At 34.0% G+C, this 20,498-nt stretch overlaps 1 protein-coding gene across 6 annotated transcripts; it reads left to right on the forward strand.

Moving 5' to 3' along the window:
- Positions 1 to 2: 2 nt before the first annotated feature.
- On the forward strand, positions 3 to 18,901 carry LOC148598011 (double-stranded RNA-binding protein Staufen homolog). 6 transcript variants are annotated; one of them, XM_088559987.1, is made up of 15 exons: positions 3 to 163; positions 2,619 to 2,697; positions 3,224 to 3,654; positions 4,921 to 5,131; positions 6,179 to 6,311; positions 7,056 to 7,249; positions 7,705 to 7,784; positions 8,476 to 8,700; positions 9,949 to 10,098; positions 10,562 to 10,714; positions 11,758 to 11,824; positions 12,367 to 12,483; positions 14,252 to 14,367; positions 15,787 to 15,956; positions 16,662 to 18,901. In XM_088559987.1, exons 1-15 carry the CDS (start codon positions 161 to 163, stop codon positions 16,735 to 16,737), a joined length of 2,205 nt encoding a protein of 734 aa, XP_088416113.1. In that variant the 5' UTR covers positions 3 to 160; the 3' UTR covers positions 16,738 to 18,901. The 6 variants fall into 6 exon arrangements, with proteins under 6 accessions (XP_088416113.1, XP_088416114.1, XP_088416116.1 ...); XM_088559988.1 differs by having other exon boundaries at positions 9,952 to 10,098; XM_088559990.1 differs by having other exon boundaries at positions 6,200 to 6,311.
- Positions 18,902 to 20,498: the final 1,597 nt, after the last annotated feature.

Consider the following 20,498-nt stretch of genomic DNA (forward strand, 5'->3'; position numbering starts at 1 on the left):
GTACTTTGGGTGCAGACAAACATGGCCGCATGAGTTGTCTGAAATTTTCTTTAATGTTTGCCAAATGAAGTGACGTTTTGAAAAGTAATTTACAACACAAAAATCATACAGAACTCCAATAATTAATTATACTCTCTCAAACAAGATCAAAACAACCAAAATGGTATGTAAAATGGTATCCACCCCACGTGTTTTTAATTCGCCGGGCCCCGTTCAGGTCCGGGTGTTAAAAGAATAGGCCTGCAGCAGCGCTAAGCTTGTCGTAAAAGGGGAATAAACAGTGCTCAGAATACTAGCCGGGGGCTAGGGCGCTCTGCGCACAGAGCAACTGGGATGTGTGCCCCAGGTGGTGGAATGGGGTACCTCTGGCGTGTTACATGCTGGGATTGTAAGGCTATAATACTGAAAACCTGACCGCAAACCATAGTGGTGTACCGTATTGGGAAAGATGCCACGTTCCTCGCATGTTAAAGAACCCTACTGTGGTATTCTCCCGGAGTAGGAACCATAGGGCTCCGCCACAGGAGGCTAAATTGCCCGATCCTACCCACCTCTCCCTATTTCCAGTGGCAATCAAAATTTGTCGACCCCATTGTCCTTGTGTCCCATCCCTTTTTCATTTCATCATCATTTCATGTTCATTTTATCATCAATTTCATGTTCATCGTCTGAATATAGCAGAAGTATTGCTGCTGGGACGTTAAACCCCAACAAACAAACAAACAAATTAATTCGCCGGTTGGCATGTTTAAGATGTCAGCTTCCTCGACATGTTTTTCATAGTTTGTCTCATTGATGAAACATTACAATTACTATAAGTAGTTTAGGGTTACAAGGAAGCTACATAAACTTCATGCTGGACAGGTTCTAATTTATTTACTTGCACAGTCTTTGACTCAAAGTGCCACTGAGTCAATTGATGAAATTTTCAAACAAGCAGTATTTCAAAATTGAAAATAGAAAATTTGTAGAAGCTATTGCCATTACTCTCCTTTATTGCCAGTCACTTTGAAAACAATTTTTTTTCTGGTGAAACCAATGTGCTTATTTGTCATAGACACACCTTAACCCTTGTTGTGCTGCACCCGAATTTATATGGGTAAGGGTCTGGTTCTGCTTTATTGATTGTGGTAGTTTTAATCTTACTTTCGGAAAACACAATTTGGGTCCATCTGCAGGCAGCGTGACTGTGCTTTAAAATGAGGCTATCTGATATAGAGTTTGTTAAAAGTAATGTTGGAGAGCTGAAAAAAAAGGTCATGGGTTTCTGCCTCCCAAAAAAGTGAGATTTTTTAGGGGGTAGGATTCATTTCTTGGCCCTTCGTCAGAGCAGAATTAATGTTTAGTGCTCTATTTCACCTGGAATCACATGAGTGACCCTTCAGGGCTCTTCTTATCCCCTACTCTTGACTGTGACAAACCTTTTTTGGCTTCAGTGGCATTCACAGGGTACAGGCTGTGGGATGAACATGGTTTGGTTCCTGTTTTGCTCCAGCCGAACCTTGCATTTAGCAAAAATGACATTTTTCGAGTGACAGACCCATTTAACTGTGCTGGCCCACCCACCCTCCTTCAAATAAAGAATAATACTTCAAAATTCATACCTGCCAGCATTTCAAAAAGCTCATCCAAGATATTACACTTCATGAGCCTCAGTATTAAGTGTTTTATATAAAATGAATGAATATTTAAAGCATTTCTACACAGATTTATGTTACAGATTAAAAAGTTAATAGTGCAACTAACAATATGAACAACAGCTTTGTCATCAAATTAACAAATATTTGCAGACACTAAAATAACAACTCTAAGCTTAATATTTGGGGTTCATAATTATTGAGTCAGCAGGTATGAAAGTTTTGAACATTTTATAAAAGTTACTGTTTACTCTATAATTATTTCGACCTGTATATAGTTTCAATGTCAGTTTTTGTGGTAGTTTAGAAAATTTTTATTTGCCAAATTCTTAGGTATGAAATAGGCAGAAATTTTCTTATTGTCTCAATTTGATGAACTTTCAAATTTCAATCAGCTTTCAGCTATGTGAATGTTGCTTCTGTCTAGGGCTTACACAACAAGGGATATTTTTTTCTCTCAAAACTGGGAGGAGGTCACACTTTTGAATTAAGGTAAACAAGTCGCACATAGGCTTCAACGTCAAAACAATGATAAAGAAAAATGAATGTGTCCTCGGATACTCTTCTCTAGCTAGATTATCTCTACTGTAGTAAACTTGGTTCAGTTTACTTCTTGTAAGAGTTTCATGTATTGTCCTTGAAATGAAACAATGCATTGTTTCTATTTTAAGCTATTATAATATATAGAATTAAATTGATAATAATAATTCTTAAAATCAGCTGCATATCTATCCAAACTTTAATTTGGCCAACATTGTATGGTGGCTTTTTTCCTTTGAAATGTACTCTCTTTTCAGTTTTTTTTTTATCTGAAAACTTGCAATAAACAGATGGATAAAAACTTTCAGTAGTACATGTAATTTATTAATCATCACCATTTCTTTCCAATAAAAAGCATTCACAAAGTTAAAGATATAGACATCTTATTGTTACTCTTACATGTAGTATAAGTAAACTTAAATCCGATATTATTCATTGCAGCAACACAGTATGAACTCATTTCCACCTCAACACAATCAAGGGATACCACAACCTATGCCTCAAAGACAACAACATAACAGTAAGTTTGACCTGCATGTCACTCATTGATTGATATACCTCTAATTTAATATAAGAGAATGACAGACTGGCATTGCTGATGGTTTGATAAATGTATTGATTAAGGAGAAAATGGTTGATGGTTTGATAAATCTATTGATTCAGGAGAAAATGGTTGATGGTTTGATAAATCTATTGATTCAGGAGAAAATGGTTGATACTATTTCTTCTATCAGTAAATCTTTGGGATTGTTATGCACAAATTAAGTAAGTCAGTATTGCAAGACCATAAAAGTAAAGGTATCCTTATGGATCTCATTTCTATGCAGCCAGGCATTTAAAATTAAAATTGGCCCTACATGCATATCTGTTCTATTCCAAATTTGATTTAGAAATAAGAGACTGTCCAGGTTTTTGAAACTTAAATGTTTGGATGTCTGTGATCACTAGATACATATTTTCTTGTTTTTTATAAAAGTAAATATTGTTTTAATGTGGATCATTTAGTATTTATTCAAGGATTTATGGTTTGTTTGCTATCCTTGCAGGAAATCAAAGGAACAAAGGAGGCATGATGGGTCCAGGGATGACTCAGACAGCCCCAACTATTTTACAACACACCCCAGGCATGGGTCAGCCAAGTATACTCCAGCAGAACCCTGCTGCATACCCCAATTCTCTCCCTCCAACATCTATCATGCCTCCCTTTGCAACCCAGCAGCAGAAACCTGCTCCCTCTGCTGTTTCACAACCTAGCCAGAATGGAATCATCCATTTGAAAGGTGGTGCTACTGCTGTTGGTGCGCAGAATGGTTCAGCCCAGCCATCTGGTGAGCAACAACAGCAGACCCAGGAAAAGGAAGATACAAAAGATGAACAAAATACAACAACAGCTGAATCAGCTACAAAAGAAACGTTGGCAAACACAAAAGAGAAAACCCCAATGTGTCTCATCAATGAGTTAGCTCGTTACAATAAGGTATACTATTAGCTATCATAAAAGGTGATAAACAGAGGATTAATACTTATAATTAAATATTCGAAATAAACTGTCAAATATAGATTACTTTCAGGTACAGTCTAACTTCCATAGCTCAAACATCAAGGGACCATTCAATGTGCTCAAGTTATTAGGAGTTTAAAAAAATTGGAGTTTGAAGATTTCTGTTTTTTTTTTCTTCGCGTGTTGAAGTTTGAATTTTTTGTTTTTGAAAACTTTCAGAGTTTGAGTTCATGGGTCAATAATTTGTTTTCATTCAGTTTTCTTAGCTGCCTTAATTGTGCCAACTTAGGAACATATTCAAATTTCATTCAGCGCAATTTTAAGACTTGTTTCTTTTATGGACTCAAGTCGTAAAAGAAAAAAGTTTGAATATAACTTAAGGATCCTGTTGTAATTTACGCATAGTGATATAATGCAGCATAAATGTGGTCAGTAAATGTCATTATTTTTTTAAAACTAATCAGGAAATGGATGAAATGGAATGAAAACAAAACACATGCTTACCTTTGTATCTGTTCTTGCTATTTTTAACCAAGGTAAAAGTATTTTTAACTCAGGTGAATATCCTGTCAGCAATCTTCGGAAGTAATGGCGAAATATAATTAGGTTAGAGCTATCGATCTTTCTTGGTTTAAAAAAATGTTGTTTTCACAATATTCTGTGGGTATTATCAACATTTATTGCTTCAGTTGCATTACTGCAAACTCATTCATTGAATCAGCAAAATTCAGTAGAATCAAAACTGAATAAATTTGGCACTAAAGCAGGTTTAAAGTGAATGAGAAATCACAAGGTTATTTACATTGATTACTAAGAATAAAATTTTGGTACTTTGAATTGTATTCAAGAAAACCTGGGTATTAGAGTCATCCGTGTTTGATTGAGTGAAGTTCCAATGTACTTGTTTTTGTGATGTTAAACAAAAATTGTCATGCTTTCCAAGCAAATGCAATTTTACATTTTCAAGCACTGATTGATTAGAATCCTGTAGGAAAATTTTACATTTTACATCTTTACATTTTTACATCTTTACATTTTTACATCTGGAGATATGTTGATTGTGCTGTTTAATTATTAAAAAATGTGTAAATGATGTAGTTTTATTTTTGTAATTCTAAGAGCACAGCTAATGTTAATTGGATGTCGAAACCTGACAATTTTTTTTTAAGTGGTCCATTTACACATTTAAGTTAGCAATTTCAATATGCTGGCATTTACATGTAGATAAAATTTACATTTTAGATCTCACACCAGTACACTTTGGATGATGAACAAGGTCCTGCTCACAAGAAGACTTTTTATGTGACGCTGAAGTTGGGTGAAAATGAGACCTATGCTGAAAATGGACCTAGTATAAAGAAAGCTCAGCACGCAGCAGCTGCTGTCGCTTTAGAAAAGACAGCCTATACTCACCCACCACCTAAACCACCTAAGAACAGAACACCTCATGACCGTAAGATATTATTTTAATGTCCAAAAATTGAATTCTTAAAATTACATTTTTGAATTTAATGAAGAGTTAAGGTATGTGTATCAGACATAATTTTCTTCCACTTTTCCAAATCCTTATTTTTACCTCCCATTTCACCAATTTCCGTTTCCTTTTTTTTTGTTGGCTTTGTAAAATTAGTTTTGATTTATATCTCTGATTATATTTTATTGGATTTATTTTTATATCATGTGCTTTTATACCTTCTCTATTGCCATGACCGGTAGAATTGATTTTAGGTGGGTGAAAATTCTAATTTTCATAAGGATGTGAAAGAAAAGTTATTGAAATTGACCCTGTTAGGCTAGCAGCTCTGTTTTTGATATTGATTGACATTTATAGACTGATTTTAATTTACCAAAATTTTGCATGAAATTTTGTAGATGGAGAGAAATAATTGTTGAAAAATGGTACTTTTCTTCACAATAATTACTGTGTAATTAATTTTGCAGATTCTGTCAAATGAACTTATTCGTGAATATCAATTTTTGCAGTTTCAAAAAATTATTAATGTAATATGATGTTGCAGGTACTTTTTTTGTGGTTTTCTGTCCACTGCGAAAATAGTGAAAAATTAGTACACTGCAAAATTTGTTACGTTTAGAATAACTGTAAATAAAAAGATAGGTATGACAAAGATAACATAATATATGAAAATGTCATCACAAACTTGAAGTGAATTATTATAAATATGATTCAGTGAAATCAGTGTTCTAGGATTTTCAGGAAAAAAATGGTTTCCACGGGAAGACTCCACAAGAAAAGTATGCTTTCCAAACTTAACAAATTCTGTAAATATTGAAGTTTTCTACTTGCCAAAAGGAAAACTGGAATATAATAATGAAAAAAAACACACACCAATTTGCACTTGCCCTGGTGTGACAGGGAAGTGGAATCCTAGAACACTGGGAATGGGTGGAAAATAAAGTTGAATGGGCTTGAGTGTTGTATTTTACTTCCTGCTTAGATGTCATTGACATCTGATTGGGGTTTTGTGTATGTTTTCTGTAGCTGATAATATTACTCCAACAGTTGAATTAAACGCCCTGGCAATGAAGCGCGGAGAACAGACTTTCTACAAGCCCTTGGACACTCGATACCCACATTACCCCAACTATAACTACAGAGGAGTCTACAATCAAAGGTATGACAGTAGATATTTATCCCCCTTCAAACAAACTGGGGGTGGCATTAAGGAAACCTCATATCAAGATTTTTATGCACCCCTGCAAACAAACTGTGGGGGCATAAAGGAAACCTCTTATCAAGATTTTTATGCACCCCTGCATACAAACTGTGGGAGAGGGCATAAAGGAAATGTATCTGTCTTGTATAAGTATTATTCAGGAAATAGTGGAAATTTATGGATACTTGTCCTGTAAGCAAATTTCTGTTTTTGTAAAAATCAAGGACCAAAACAGCGATTTAATTATGTTGTCATTATTAAGATGACTGTTTATAATACATGTACATGTATGTGTTCTGTTTTTTTTGTTTGGGGTCTCCAATGGAGATTATTTTTACTTTATCTCATACAGGGTAAAAATTGGGGCATGGATTATACTCTTGTGAAGACTATGCACTTCATTATGTAAACCATAAAACCCAAGTAAGCATTACAAAATGAAAAACCATGAGGAAGTGATACTGTTCTCAAATGACACAATTTGTGATGCATTCTAATGATAAATCAAGCTAACTAGACTGGAACCCAGAGACACCGAAGAAGGGGAGGCCATAACATGCCTGACAGAGGGGACTCAAAATTATTAATACAAAAGAACAGCATTGGACGGGAATAGATAGAAAGAAACTGTAGTGACCCTATGTCCCACTATTGGATGAAGTGGACAAAGACAAGTCTAATGATGAAACTGCTTATTTTCAGGTATCATTATCCAAGAATGCCAAGAGTGTTCTATGTGTCCTTAAAAGTAGGACAACGAGAGTTTATAGGTGAAGGACATAATAGACAAGAGGCCAGAAACGATGCGGCTTCTAAGGCCCTCAATATCCTCAAGAAGCTTCCATTGCCCAATGAAGATGCAGCAAAAAAACCTGAGCCTGAAAAACAAGAAACAAGTAAGACAATATCTTGGTTAGATAGAAATAAAGGGTGCCTACCCCTTCATGATATCTGTGCACCTCTGCCCTTTCAGAGTGGTTATGTGTCCCTCTTCAAAGTTTCTTAGTGATTTGTTAAAATTTGTATTAGGAGTTTTGAATCCATCTTAATATGATGATGAAATATGATCTGTTTTCATATTTTAGTTTTTTGTTCTTCTCATTGTCGATTGTTTTCAAACCCCACCATGTTCAGTGGCCATTTTCATCAACAGATGTAAATCAGTCAGTCAGTTTGTCTGCTTGTCTGTCCTTCCTCCCTCCAATGGTTTCCAGATGAATTTTTTTGTAAACTTAGCACATATGTATTGTACTGCATGTGTAAAATACTGACAGAACAAGAAATATTGCTTATATTTTGCACAGATCTGATCTCATTGTAGAATGTAATCATACGATCCAATTTTTTCCAGGTGAGAAAGATCTGTTAAAGTCCGAGATAAGCTTAGTTCATGAGATTGCTCTGAGAAGGAATTTGAATGTCATCTTTGATGTGAGTATTACAGCAGAATAAAGTAAGAATGGTACCTCTTTTAATACAACTCCTGGTAAAGCTTCTGGGTATGAAGATTGCATTTCAGTCAGAATTCAGAAATAGGTAGTAGGAAACTTTTTATGCAATCTTTATATATTGACATACCCCAAATAAACAAGAAACTCAACTAAAAGGGACACTTGTTAATTCCCTTGTTTCCTTTTAAGTATTTTGATCTTGAATGAAGTAAACACTTGTGTAAACCAAAGAAATTCTATAGGTCGATAGAGGTTTTACTGTACTTTGTAAAAACATTTCAGATTTATTTGAAAATAATTATTGGCAACTTTTTTTGTTTAAATATCAGGAACAGATCCAGGATTTGAGTTTAGGGGGGGCGTTAATTGAATTAAATGTTGTGCAAAGCACGACAAAAAAATATTATGGGGTGAAACTTTTGGTGAACATTTTTTTCTTACTGATTTAAGGGGGCGTACGCCCAGTACACCAGCCCTTGGATCCGCGCCTGAATATTGTAAATCAGTAATTTTTTACTTTATTGATTTTTTCTTTCTATGAATCCTGATTTTGCTTGTTTTTTATTTTATGGTGACTTCTGCTTTAGCCAATATCTGCTTCTTTTTGTTGGGTTTATAAAAACAGATTTGTATTTACTAAATGCAGTATCCTAGAACTTTTATGCTTGTAGGTAATAAGAGAATCTGGACCTCCTCACATGAAGAGCTTTGTCACCAAGTGTAGAGTTGGAGAAAATGAGACGGAGGCTGAGGGTAATAGTAAGAAGGTGTCCAAGAAAAAAGCAGCTGAGCTGATGCTGGAGAAATTGAAAGACTTGTCTCCCCTTCCACCAGCTACACAAAAGCCAAAAAATAAACAGAACCAGACCAAGAAGAAATCCAAAAACATTATCAAGGTAATATGTGATTTGGGTTAATCAAGAACCATACATTACTGTTCGCTACCATGCAATGATGTTGTTCAAGTAGTACTTTACATCTCCCTCCATGCAATGGTGCCGTTCTAGTAGGTTAGAGTTTATTTTACTCTTCATCTCCATGCAGTGGTGCCATTATATTAGGCTAGTGTTATTTTTTTCTGTTCCCTTCCATGCAGTGGTGCCGTTCTAGTAGGTTAGTGTTAATTTTTCTGTTCTGTGCCATGCAGTGGTGCCATTCTAGTAGGCTAGTGTTAGTTTTTCTGTTGATTGCCATGCAGTGGTGCCAGTTGTATATTAGGCTAGTGTAATTTTTTTTTCTGTTCCCTTCCATGCAGTGGTGCCGTTCTAGTAGGCTAGCTTTAATTCTGTTGTTCGCTTGCATTCCGTGTTTCCAGTATAGTAGGCTAGTGTTATTTATGTTTTTGTTCCCTTCCATGCAGTTGTGTCGTCAAGTATTCTGTCAAGATTTTTGTAGGGTTAAAAATTCTAATGAAGAAGTCTAGTAAATTCTGTTTCTGAATTGGAAGTATGTCTTTTTCCCTTGTCAGTCTGTCACACTTTTATATGCGCTACTCCTTAGAAACTACTGCATCAAATTTCATGAAACATTGTAGTTATTAGGACATGATATGTAATTGTGCATATTACTGGGTATTTATGATTCACTGAATTGTGTGGGTATTACACCCCTTCGAACTTTGGAATGGAGAAAGATGTTTTTGAAGGAAAAAACAAAAATGATGAAGGCAAAAACAAATTTTATATAAATTGGTGTTTTTTGGTGAATTGAAAAAAGCAAGTATCACATTCAGTATGGTTCTAGGTGGAGTAACTAAGGTAGCTTCTAAGTTGAATTCTTTCCTCCATTAAAGTAAAAGTAAAAGCACAATTTAACCATCCCATGTGATAATTATTATTACATGATCCAAATGTTGTACATTGTACATGTATTCAATTTCAATAGCTGTCAATTATGACCATTTTGTTATAATTGACTCCATAATTGACAGCTATTTGAACTTGAAAGACAGTGTCCAAAAGATCACACAGGTGTTCTGTGGTATTAAAGTATGATGAATTAGTATAATGTAGGATAGATTTTTACCCAGAGAGCTATTGAAATCTCTGAGTAGTCTAGCTAAGTTTATATTAAAATGGGTATCGCTAAAGTTCTATAATCCTAATAACTTACAACACTTAACTGGTGAAGTAATCTGATTTCAGCAGAATCAGAAGACAGACCCTAACTACGGAGTTGGTATCAACCCTATCAGTAGACTGATACAGGTCCAACAAGCTGAGCAGAAAAAGGAACCAGTTTTTACACTGATCACAGAGAGAAGTCTTCTTAGGAGAAGGGAATTTGTCATGCAGGTTAGTTCATTTTTCTTCAAGTCAGAATGAATTTTGTATCACTGCTGGCTCAGGTAACGACAGTAATGACCATGCACAGTCAAAATGTAACTTAGACAAAAAAAACTGTTTAAGGAGGTAGACCTAGGGTAAGGGATACAACTCTTACAAACGATTGGAACATTTGTATTCAGCATTTTACATCAATCTCATGTAAGCATGTAAGTAACTTTGACTGATTTCATTCCATTTGAAAAGAAAGCTTGATAGGCTTTGGTGAAATTTAATATGATATAAACATTACGCTGATTTCAATAGTTATGTCCCTTACCCTAGGTCTACCTCCTGAAGCCACGAGTTAATATTTTCTTTTGGTGTTTTTAGACAGACCGCTAAAATACATTAAAATAAGCACCCCATGAAAATTACTGAAATGTATATGAAAAATGTATATCATATCGTTTAACCTGTTGTTTTGTTTCAGGTTCAGATAGATGATAAGATATGTACTGGTGTGGGACCCAACAAGAAGTTAGCCAAGCGACATGCAGCTGAACAAATGCTCACGTTGCTTGGCTACAACAAGCCATCCCCTCAGCCAACTAAACCTGCCATCAAAACAGCTTCTACTCCCGAGGTAAGACATATGTTTCAGAAGTTTATATCTGATTTAATTATACCACAGATCATAAAGTTGGGGGTTATAAATAAGAATTTCCTGTCTGTCTGTCTGTCTGTCCTTCTATTCATTTGTCTGTCCACATTTCTTGTCAGCTGTAATCCTCTTTAACAGCTGTAGGTCTTTTGATGAAACTTGATAGGCAAGTTGGACGTCATGTGCATTTGGGAATATGATAGAAAATGGTAGAAAATAGTGAAAAATTTCGCATTTTGTGGTAGAAATCTATAGGAAGATGATTCAACTTTAGGGATTTTGAATGTTATTACCAACTAAATGCAAGTCATTTTGCCCACTTATGGGATCTTGGTATTTTTTTGGAAGATCAGGTATCATATGTAAATATGCATGAAGGAATACAATTATTGTTAGAGAATATTTGACTATCTATGAATGTACTTTTGAAATACAGTTCTTCCCTAAACCAGTCAGTTAAATTTTGTGATACTTCACTTAAAGGTTGGGCATCATCTATAAATGTACATGTTGATGTGCATGAAGCAAGATTCTTTGAAAGGGAGATAACTCAACTTCAAGGTTTTTACATGTTGCAAGTTGGGTCTATTCATTTGTAAGCTCATTCCCAGTTCTAGTATTTGTTCAAGTTATTGAATGTCATTCTGACAGTGGTGGTGTTGGTAGTAAATCTATTTATTTTTGTGGCTACTTATTTTTTCTCAATTTAGGATGTCCATCTATACTCACAGCAATTTAATTTAGGATGTCCATCTGTACTCACGGCAATTTAGTTTAGGATGTCCATCTGTACTTAGACAATTTAATGTTGGTGGGGGGGGGGGACGACTTGCTCACAAAATTAGTGGAAATAAATTGTGTGTGAAAGCAAGTTGGTTTACAGTGCAAGTTTTCTTGATTCTTTTACAGTTCTCTAAAATGCAGTAGAATAACATGTTAAAGAAACACATTTTATACATGAAAGAAATCTAAAAACAAAGAAGAATATTTTGATCAATTACAATGTCATTGTATCTTTTTTATAGCAAACAACATCAGCAGAGAAGAAAGTTACCTTCCAAGAAAAGCAGGAAACTTCAACACCTAGTGCAGGTAACTAGTAATCTTAATTAGAATTATATGTATGACAGTTTTAATTGAACTGTATACAGGCATAATTTCACCAAAATTGAGCTAATGAAATTTAAGTCAGAATTAAGGTGAAATTCTTGAGAATCAAGCTTTCTCATGTTAATGTTAAGTTCATTTTATGTGAATTTCAAATGAAAGCAGAGTGTGTCTTTCTATATTACAACTGGACATAAACAGTCGAGATGGTGGATAGTTAGAATTCTGAGGTTATCTCAATTTACAGCTATTCATAATGAATGAAACCAAACTTTAACACTGGCAAAATTTTTTTTACATGAATTGAACTAGTGAAATTTGTGAAATTCAGGCGAATAGAGTCTTCACGTGAATTCATATGAAATTCGTGTGAATTTTTCACATGAAACTCATTTAAAGTAAATTTCAATTCACATGAATTTCTTATGAAGAAGATTTGCCAGTTTACAATTTGTACCTTTTTACCAATAGTAAGATATTGTCGTCATCACCCTGTAAATCGATGTCTGTATATTTAATTTTCACAGCTGTAACTGTGTCTCCAGGAGAAATTGCCAATGGTAAGAGTGGGAGACAGTTAATGCCTGGCTTACTATTACTTAGAGATAATAATTATACTGGAGGCAATCAGAACATGTATCAAGGTTGGTATTACATTATGACACTGGCAGCTTACTTGGAAAATAGATACAGTGAAAGCTGTCTTAACCAACCACATTTAAATTTATTTATTTTTTTTGGTTTAGACAGGTTTTTGGTTAACCAAGGTTCAAAATACTTTTAAATTGATGTAAAGGGACTGTAAGAACTGTCTGGTATAGACAGGTGTTTGGATTATTCAGGGTTCAGTTTAGGCAGGTTTCAATGTATTTGGTCTTCTTTGTGGAAGGTATATAGTGACTGGTGTCTGTGCATCTGTGCAGTTTCCATCTACAAAATTTCCATTACAGTTTTCTCTGCAGCTACATTTGTTGTACCTATCACAGTCAATTGACATTTTAACTGAAGCTTTATATAGGTATGGTGTATTGTGGAATTCGATTTTAGACTGAATAAGGGTAATAATAAAATTACCGAACACTAATCCGATTCATAATCAAGTCAAGTCCAAAATAAAACTGGCTAAATAGATAATACACCGCCGGAGCAGCTGGTACTGCAACGTTCCTGACTTAATGCAGGCACTTCAGACAAAATGGTGGGTTAAATCTAGGTTTTACAGTGGGCTAAACCTCCCTCTCCCATTGTGACGTTACTATACCAGTGGTAATTAAAAAGGATTTGCATGCTATTGTCATAATTGGTAAATCAGTGGTCACATCAGCACAGCCTCTTACCCCTGATTCAGGTGTAGGTTTCACAAAAAGTGGTAAGTGTGAAATTGATCGTAAATCATGACGTCACAATGCTAAATTACTTACGATCAACTTTACACTTACAACTTTTTGTGAAATCGAGACCAGGAGTCTATTGCACAGATATTTATGGCATTCAAGTAAATCAGAGTAGTTTGTTTAACAAGTTTGATTCATTATTGACCATATAGTTTCTGATATGGTGAATAGGGAATATTCATTTGTATTTTATAGATAGCACTGCTTTACTGAATGTTCCCAGTGTAAAAGTTTTCAATAATTCACACTGTGAAATTTCACTCTCGCACTTTCTCCCCCCAAAACAACATGAATATCAATCCCGCCATTCACAAAATTGAAAATAGCAATGAATAATGGAGAAAACCTATATAATAAATAGTATCAATTGTGATCGTGAATAACCCAAATATAATCACTCGTGCCAAGAAAGCATTACGATTTAACTTGTGCGTGGAACAAGCTTTGCACACTCGTTAAATCTAGGCCTTCATCAGCACTTGTGATCATATTTTGGTTACTCACTCTTTCCAATTAATTATCCTATTAGTATTTGCTTGGATCACAGTTTTTCTAGTATTTACTTCACTGATTCATCAGAAGGATTTCAACCTTTTTTAGTTATAAGAAAGGGTTACATGGACATGAAACTTAATATACATGTATATGTATACATGGTCCTGATGTCAGTACACTTTGACATGTTGAAAATTTAATTCCTTTTTAATTATTTCAATTAACATTAATTTATAATTTCCTTAACAAATATTTATTTTTTTAGCCAGGTAGAGCAATGTTCAGTTAATCTCTAATACAATTTTTTGTTATTTCATTTCTTTTTAGAATGAACTTTATATTTCCATTTGAATATGAAAATGAGTTGTTGATTTTACCTGTACAAGGTGTGTTTGATAGATAAAAAGGTATCAGATCTTCAAAAAAATTCTATATGGGTTGGTAACATCTATTTTACATGTATGTAAAAAAGTTAGTTGAAGCAGAGAATATTCATCCTTCATTTGATTATTTTTATTTTCAGCCCAGCCACCAGAACCTTTGATGTTTGGTGGTGGTCCTACCAGGCCAGAACTACAGCTCAGAGATATTGCCACCAAGAGTAAACTAGAAATTAAATTTGATGAGTTTGCTGGCAAGGTAAGGAAAATTCATTAATTACACTAAAATATGGCATGCTGGCAAGGTTAGTAAAATCCACGAATAACATTGAAACGTGGCATGCTGGCATGGTAAGTAAAATCCACGAATAACATTGAAATGTGGCATGCTGGCATGGTAAGTCAAATCCACGAATAACATTGAAACGTGGCATGCTGGCAAGGTAAGTAAAATCCACAAATAACATTGAAACGTGGCATGCTGGCAAGGTAAGTCAAACCCATGAATAGCACTAAAAATGGCATGCTGGCAAGGTAAGTAAAATCCATGATGAACACTGAATGATGACAAAAAGTAGAATGTTAAATCAGCTGATCTTTCACAGCTGCCTGTGCCACACATGGGAGTCATATGAAGTGCATCATATGTTTCACTTTGCATTTGATTATTGCGTGATTATCATCTGATAATTATATGTCATATTTGCATATGAGAATCATATGACTAACATATGTAAATTTTAATGATTATCTTAATAATCAAGCAATGCATGATTATCACCTGTAGCATTATTGCCCATGGATATCATACACTTGCCATTGGTTGATCTAGAGGGGAGCATGCAGGGTGTAGGCGCCCCTTTTTTAATGGAAAATTGTCATTTTCATGTGTAAAATTGACCAATAATGGCAAATAATGTCTAAGCACCCCCCTTTTTCTGAGGAACCTTGGCTGGCATCCCTTCTTTTAAAAGTGTCTGGATACGACCCTGAGTTGCAGTAGCTTCCACTTAATTGGATACCTGTTAGTTGTATTTTTCTGATAAATGTAATTGCAAAGGAACTCAAAACTTAAATCATTCCCTATTAAAGCCATTTAAAAATTTCACTGCTTAATGGTTAAAAAATCATGTGTATTTTTAATCACAGATTTAGAATGAGAGAAATAATTTTTCAAGATACATGTATACACAAAAATAAAAAAAAAAGAGTTCAGTAGCCAATTGTCTGTACTTTTACAGTGTAAATTAGTGTAAAATATACTTTGAAAAATATACTTTTTAAATACAAGCACCCCTTCCCAGTGTAGATCCTCATTATGTGTATGAGATTTTTTCAAGCATTTTTACTCTCATTTTTAATTCGATAAGATATGAAGAATTTTCACCAGCACAGGCATTACAATGTTGAAATAATGATCCATTTTTATCAAAATCTTCAACTTGAATGCTTCCTATTTCTGAACACAGAAATTTTATATCAAGTGACATTGCTAACTAACACTCATCTATACTGCTGGGCCCAGCTGAGTATGCCAAAAATTTTACATGTTTTTCTCAATTTCAGAACATTGATTTTATGTCGAGTAACATTGCTGACAAACCCTCATCAGATGTTCCATGTGGCTGGCCCCAACTCAGAGTATGCTAAGAATTTAACATGTTTTGCTCTGTTTCAGAACACAGAGATTTTATGTCGTGTTACATTGCTGACAAACCCTCATCAGATGTTTCATGGGACTGGCCCCAGCTCAGAGTATGCCAAAGATGCTGCTGCTCTTGAAGCCCTGAAGTTTCTGGCAGAACTTGGAAAGGAAGAGATGAAAATGAAAATGGCACAAGGGGATGGGTATGAAACTATTTTATTTTGGGTCTTAGTTATTTCATAGATGCCAACCTTTACAATTTTGTCAATTTTTTTGTTGAATTTTTGGGTAGAGTATTAAAGGTCTTACAATCAACAGTCTATTATTACAGATTTCAAATCTTTTTAAGTACAAGCCATTCCTGGTTTAGAAAACTATTCTGATCATTTAGACTCTTCACAGAGACTGTTGAAATAAGCGAAAATGGGGATGGATTATGCAGGGCATTAAATTTCATGAATGTTATTAGTCTTGGTAAAGATAAATCTTATTGATTCCAAATAGTGAAATTAACACATATTCAGCCGAGACAAATTTGAAAGCCAAAAATGTAATCGATTACAGATGATTACGATTATTGATTATGATTACCCAATCCCTGATTTGAGATGATAAGATCAATTTTTATGCTGATTACTGACAAAAGACCCAAATTATGGACAATTGTTTTGTCTTGGTTTAGACAGGTTTTGGGAGTATGGATTATTAGGGATTGTTCATGTTCATGTATGTCAAATTAAAAAAAAATTTCCAACAGATTGCTGATATTTTGCTCTCAAAAATGAGCTATCATACTATGATTTTCATCAAGGAATAAAATTTTGGTGAGCAGATTGGTGAGAACTGCTTCTGTCTTAAATATTTAATTGTTGACAGCTTTGTAACTATTTATTTATATTTTTTTTCAGCCCTCACATTAAGACTGAGGATCAGCTAGCTAACTCATCACTAGGTGGCGCTCCTGGACGAGTCGTCCCGATGTAGACACGGAAGTTTTACCTACCCAATTTGAAGAATAACTTTTTATCCAGTTCGTTATACTGGCATTCACAATTTGTTCAAGATTACTACCTTGTAGCTTATAAAACTGCAGTGTTATCGTTTGATTGAGAATTGTAATTGTTGAAATTACACCAATTTGCCTTGTTGTGGCCGCAATCCATTACTGTATATTCAGAAATTATATTTGTCATTAAATATGTAAAATTTCTTAAATTTTTGTCAGAGAGGAAAATGTGTGGAACAGTTTAAAATCTTCATTTGTATTAGATACTGTTCTTTCTTGGTTGTAAAATTTCTGTCAAAGAAAGAAAGCATTTGACCATGCATTTTTTGTTTAAGAGTAAAATATATTATTTTAAAAAAAATGTTAGGCTTTTTTTTGACTGGAAATTAATTTATGATTTCTGAACCTACAGTTGATTCTGGAACCAGTTTTTGCATGTAGTAGCATTTAATGTCAGCATGTACTTTTGAGCATATATTTGTTTCATGTTTTTATGTATATTTCATTTCATGCAACAACTGGTCCCTGTATTTAAATTATTCTCCCCTTTTAGTATTTAAACTTATTTAAAAATTTTCACTCTAACATATATGGAGCTTGCATTTTAAAAACTTGGAGTTACAAATTTAAAAAAAACATAAATGAATTTTGTATCCATTTTTGGTGTACACTTCAATATTTTTCTTGAAATTGTTGTGAATTTTTCTTCAGCATGGGTTGGTTACCATGTCAACGCAATGAATACATGTGAAGACAACATGAATTTATTTATAATCTTGAACTTTTTACTACTTTGTATTCTTTCTGTCACTTTGTCTTCTATCACCAAGAACAAGATCTAGATTCGTTTTTCATAACAAAATTCACCTGCTGTTTGAACAAGATTCAAGATGGGTTTTGGATTATTTCAAAAATATAGAAATTGGTGATTTTTGTTCATATAACCCCAGTTATTAACTAGTTTTTTTCTGTGCTTTTAGATTTTAATAGTGTTGTCTTCATGTATAATCATAAATTGTATTTGTATAAGGTTTGATTTGGTCGTATTAATCTTCAAGTCAACTTCATCAACAACAAGGATGGGAGTTAGTGGTGCAGAAACTTTTATGATTGTGATAGAGAACTCAATTAATTTTAAACAAGACATGTTTAATAAAAGACTTATAATTGACTATATAAACTTTCTTATGATAAGTATAGACCTAAAAGAAATGGAAAAAGATTAATTATGTTTTGTTTACGGATCTAAACAACTGATTGAAATGACTTGAAGATGATTTGATCGAAAGTATTCAGATATTATGTTGCATTCATTTTGTTTACATTGAGGAAATCCAACTGTCAAAATTTTTACAAAACATGTGACTTAATGAAATATTAAGTTCATTTTTTTTATCTGTGTTCATAATTGTTCCACTGTTACATGTATTCTTATTAATCTGAACTTTGTGCCTGTACAAGATTCTAAATCTGCACTAGGAAATTGATGATAACATTTAATTGAGCAAAGATTTCTATTGGAGCACATGATCTGTTTCTATTTTAAGAAGTCACATGGTTTTGTGTATTTCCTTGTCATGTGATTTAAATCATTTGTTGTTACATGTTAGTTGTCATTGTAGTTTGATTTCAAATGAGAAGGAAATAGCCATGTTTTATTAACAAATTCAGAGTGTTCAGCTTCAGGAAAAAAATACCTCAAATCTTGTCATGATTCAACATGGTTTGCCTATAAGGAACTCAAAATGGGAATCAAAGATGTTGAAAAACAGCACTTGCTACACGAGTTTTTCAAACGGCATTGTTAAAAGTTGTCAATTTTTTTGTCATTTTGTCAACTCCTGAACTCACTGCAAAATGTTAAAAAAGTTGTTGCATGCTGTTTTTTTTACACTAGACCATAATAATAAAATAAAAAAGTTGTACATTGGTATACATGTAAGCTGAGCACTTGATTTTGGTTAGTATGTCTTTACATTTGGTTTAGATATACAGTTTGATTTCCTCAACATGTGGGTTTTTGTATTGGAACTTCTGTTTTTAGGTTTTAATGCTTGCAATGGAAGAACCCACTGCTATATCTTTTTGTCTAAATATAAAATTTTTCTTAAAATCAATTAAAAAAAAATTTCAAAAGTTGAATGATTTTTTTTCTTTTATTCTGTAGTAGAATGAATTGTTCATACTGGAAAGGCCTTATTTATGGAGATAAGTTGAATGTCCAAGGTCCCAGTAGACTTTAGGGATGATTTTCTTCCATTATTTAGCGGATTTTTGCTAATTCAAATCTGGAATTTACCGTAACGATTCCTGTTTTTTACTTTATATTTACTTCCTATTTTGCCAATTTCCGCTTTGTTTGAAGACCTTGTAAAATCATCTCTGAGACTTTGCACTTTACCCCTGCTGTATTTTTTGTGCCTGCCCTAATTCAGGAATTTCAGGACTCAGTATGTGTTGTTTCATTTTCACTTTCAATTTACTTTTATGATGCTGTAGTATATAGGGGCAACATTTTCCTGTACCTGCATATTATGTTGTTTAGGGGCCAGTTGCTGCCTGCCCTGTTGGGTGAGTTTCGCAGTATTTCATTGTAAACCTATTCTCGTTATTTTGTCTGTGGGCCGAGTGGGCCCATACACTATTTGCATTACGTGATTTGCAAAGCTGGCCACTTCCTTATTAGACTGAAATCAGAACCTCAGTGGTTTTATGGTCATAGGTTAAATTCATATAGATTCTTTATAATATACAAGGAGTGTAAAATCAAAAGAAGCCTAGTCTACAGGTTGCTAATTTTTGCTGAATATGTCGATTAAACATATTCATGGTTTCAAAAATAACCAGTGTTATATAGTGTTAAAAATCCATTTTGTGGGTACAAATTTTAGCTCACCTTGCCAAAGGCCATGTGAGCTATTTCCATCACTTGGCGTCCGTCGTCCTTGTTAACAATTTTTCAAAACTCTTTTTCCTCTGACACCACTTGACCAATTAGAACTAAACTTGGTATGATTGTTACTTGGGGTATCCTGCATAGAACTGATGTGGAGATTTTTGATCTGTCGAAAAACATGGCTGCTGTTACTAAAAATAGAACATAGGGGTCAGACAACAGTTTTTCGCATATATCTCCAAAACCGTAAGGTTTAGCCTATTCTGACTTGGAGTAAAAATGTTCAGCATGATGAGATCTATCTGTGGTCAAATTTTCATTCTGATATGTTAAGCCATGTGTTACTGCCTTTTTTTTTGGACATTTTTTTGCTATTTTGAATGTTATTTCTTTCAAAAATCTCCTTTGACACTACCTGACCAATTGGAACCAAACTTGATATGATTGTTCCTTCGGGTATCGTGCATAGAACTGATGAGATTATTGATCTGTTGAAAAACATGGCTGCTGTTACTAAAAATAGAACAAAGGGGTCAGACAGTAGTTTTTCACAAGTATCAACAAAACCGTTAGGTTTAGCAAAGTTATTTCTGCAGCTGAAATGACCCTATTAAAAGGCCTTCAAAGGTTGTCAGGTGACTCCTGTAAGAGTTATTGCCCTTGAAAGAAAAAGTTTTCAGCCAATATCTTTAAAACTATAAAAGAAAGAAACTTTTTATCGCTGAAATGATCCTTATGATAGTCCTTCCAAAGTTTTCTTGAGTCAAAATTGTTGGACAACTCTTTGATAAATTCATTACCCTTGAAAGACAAACTTGAACCAGGTGAGCAATTCAGGCTCCT

Source organism: Perna viridis, chromosome 14, assembly GCF_037379345.1.
Source record: "Perna viridis isolate PV_CMFRI_1.1 ecotype Kerala chromosome 14, ASM3737934v1, whole genome shotgun sequence".
In the NCBI taxonomy this organism is placed as follows: domain Eukaryota; kingdom Metazoa; phylum Mollusca; class Bivalvia; order Mytilida; family Mytilidae; genus Perna; species Perna viridis.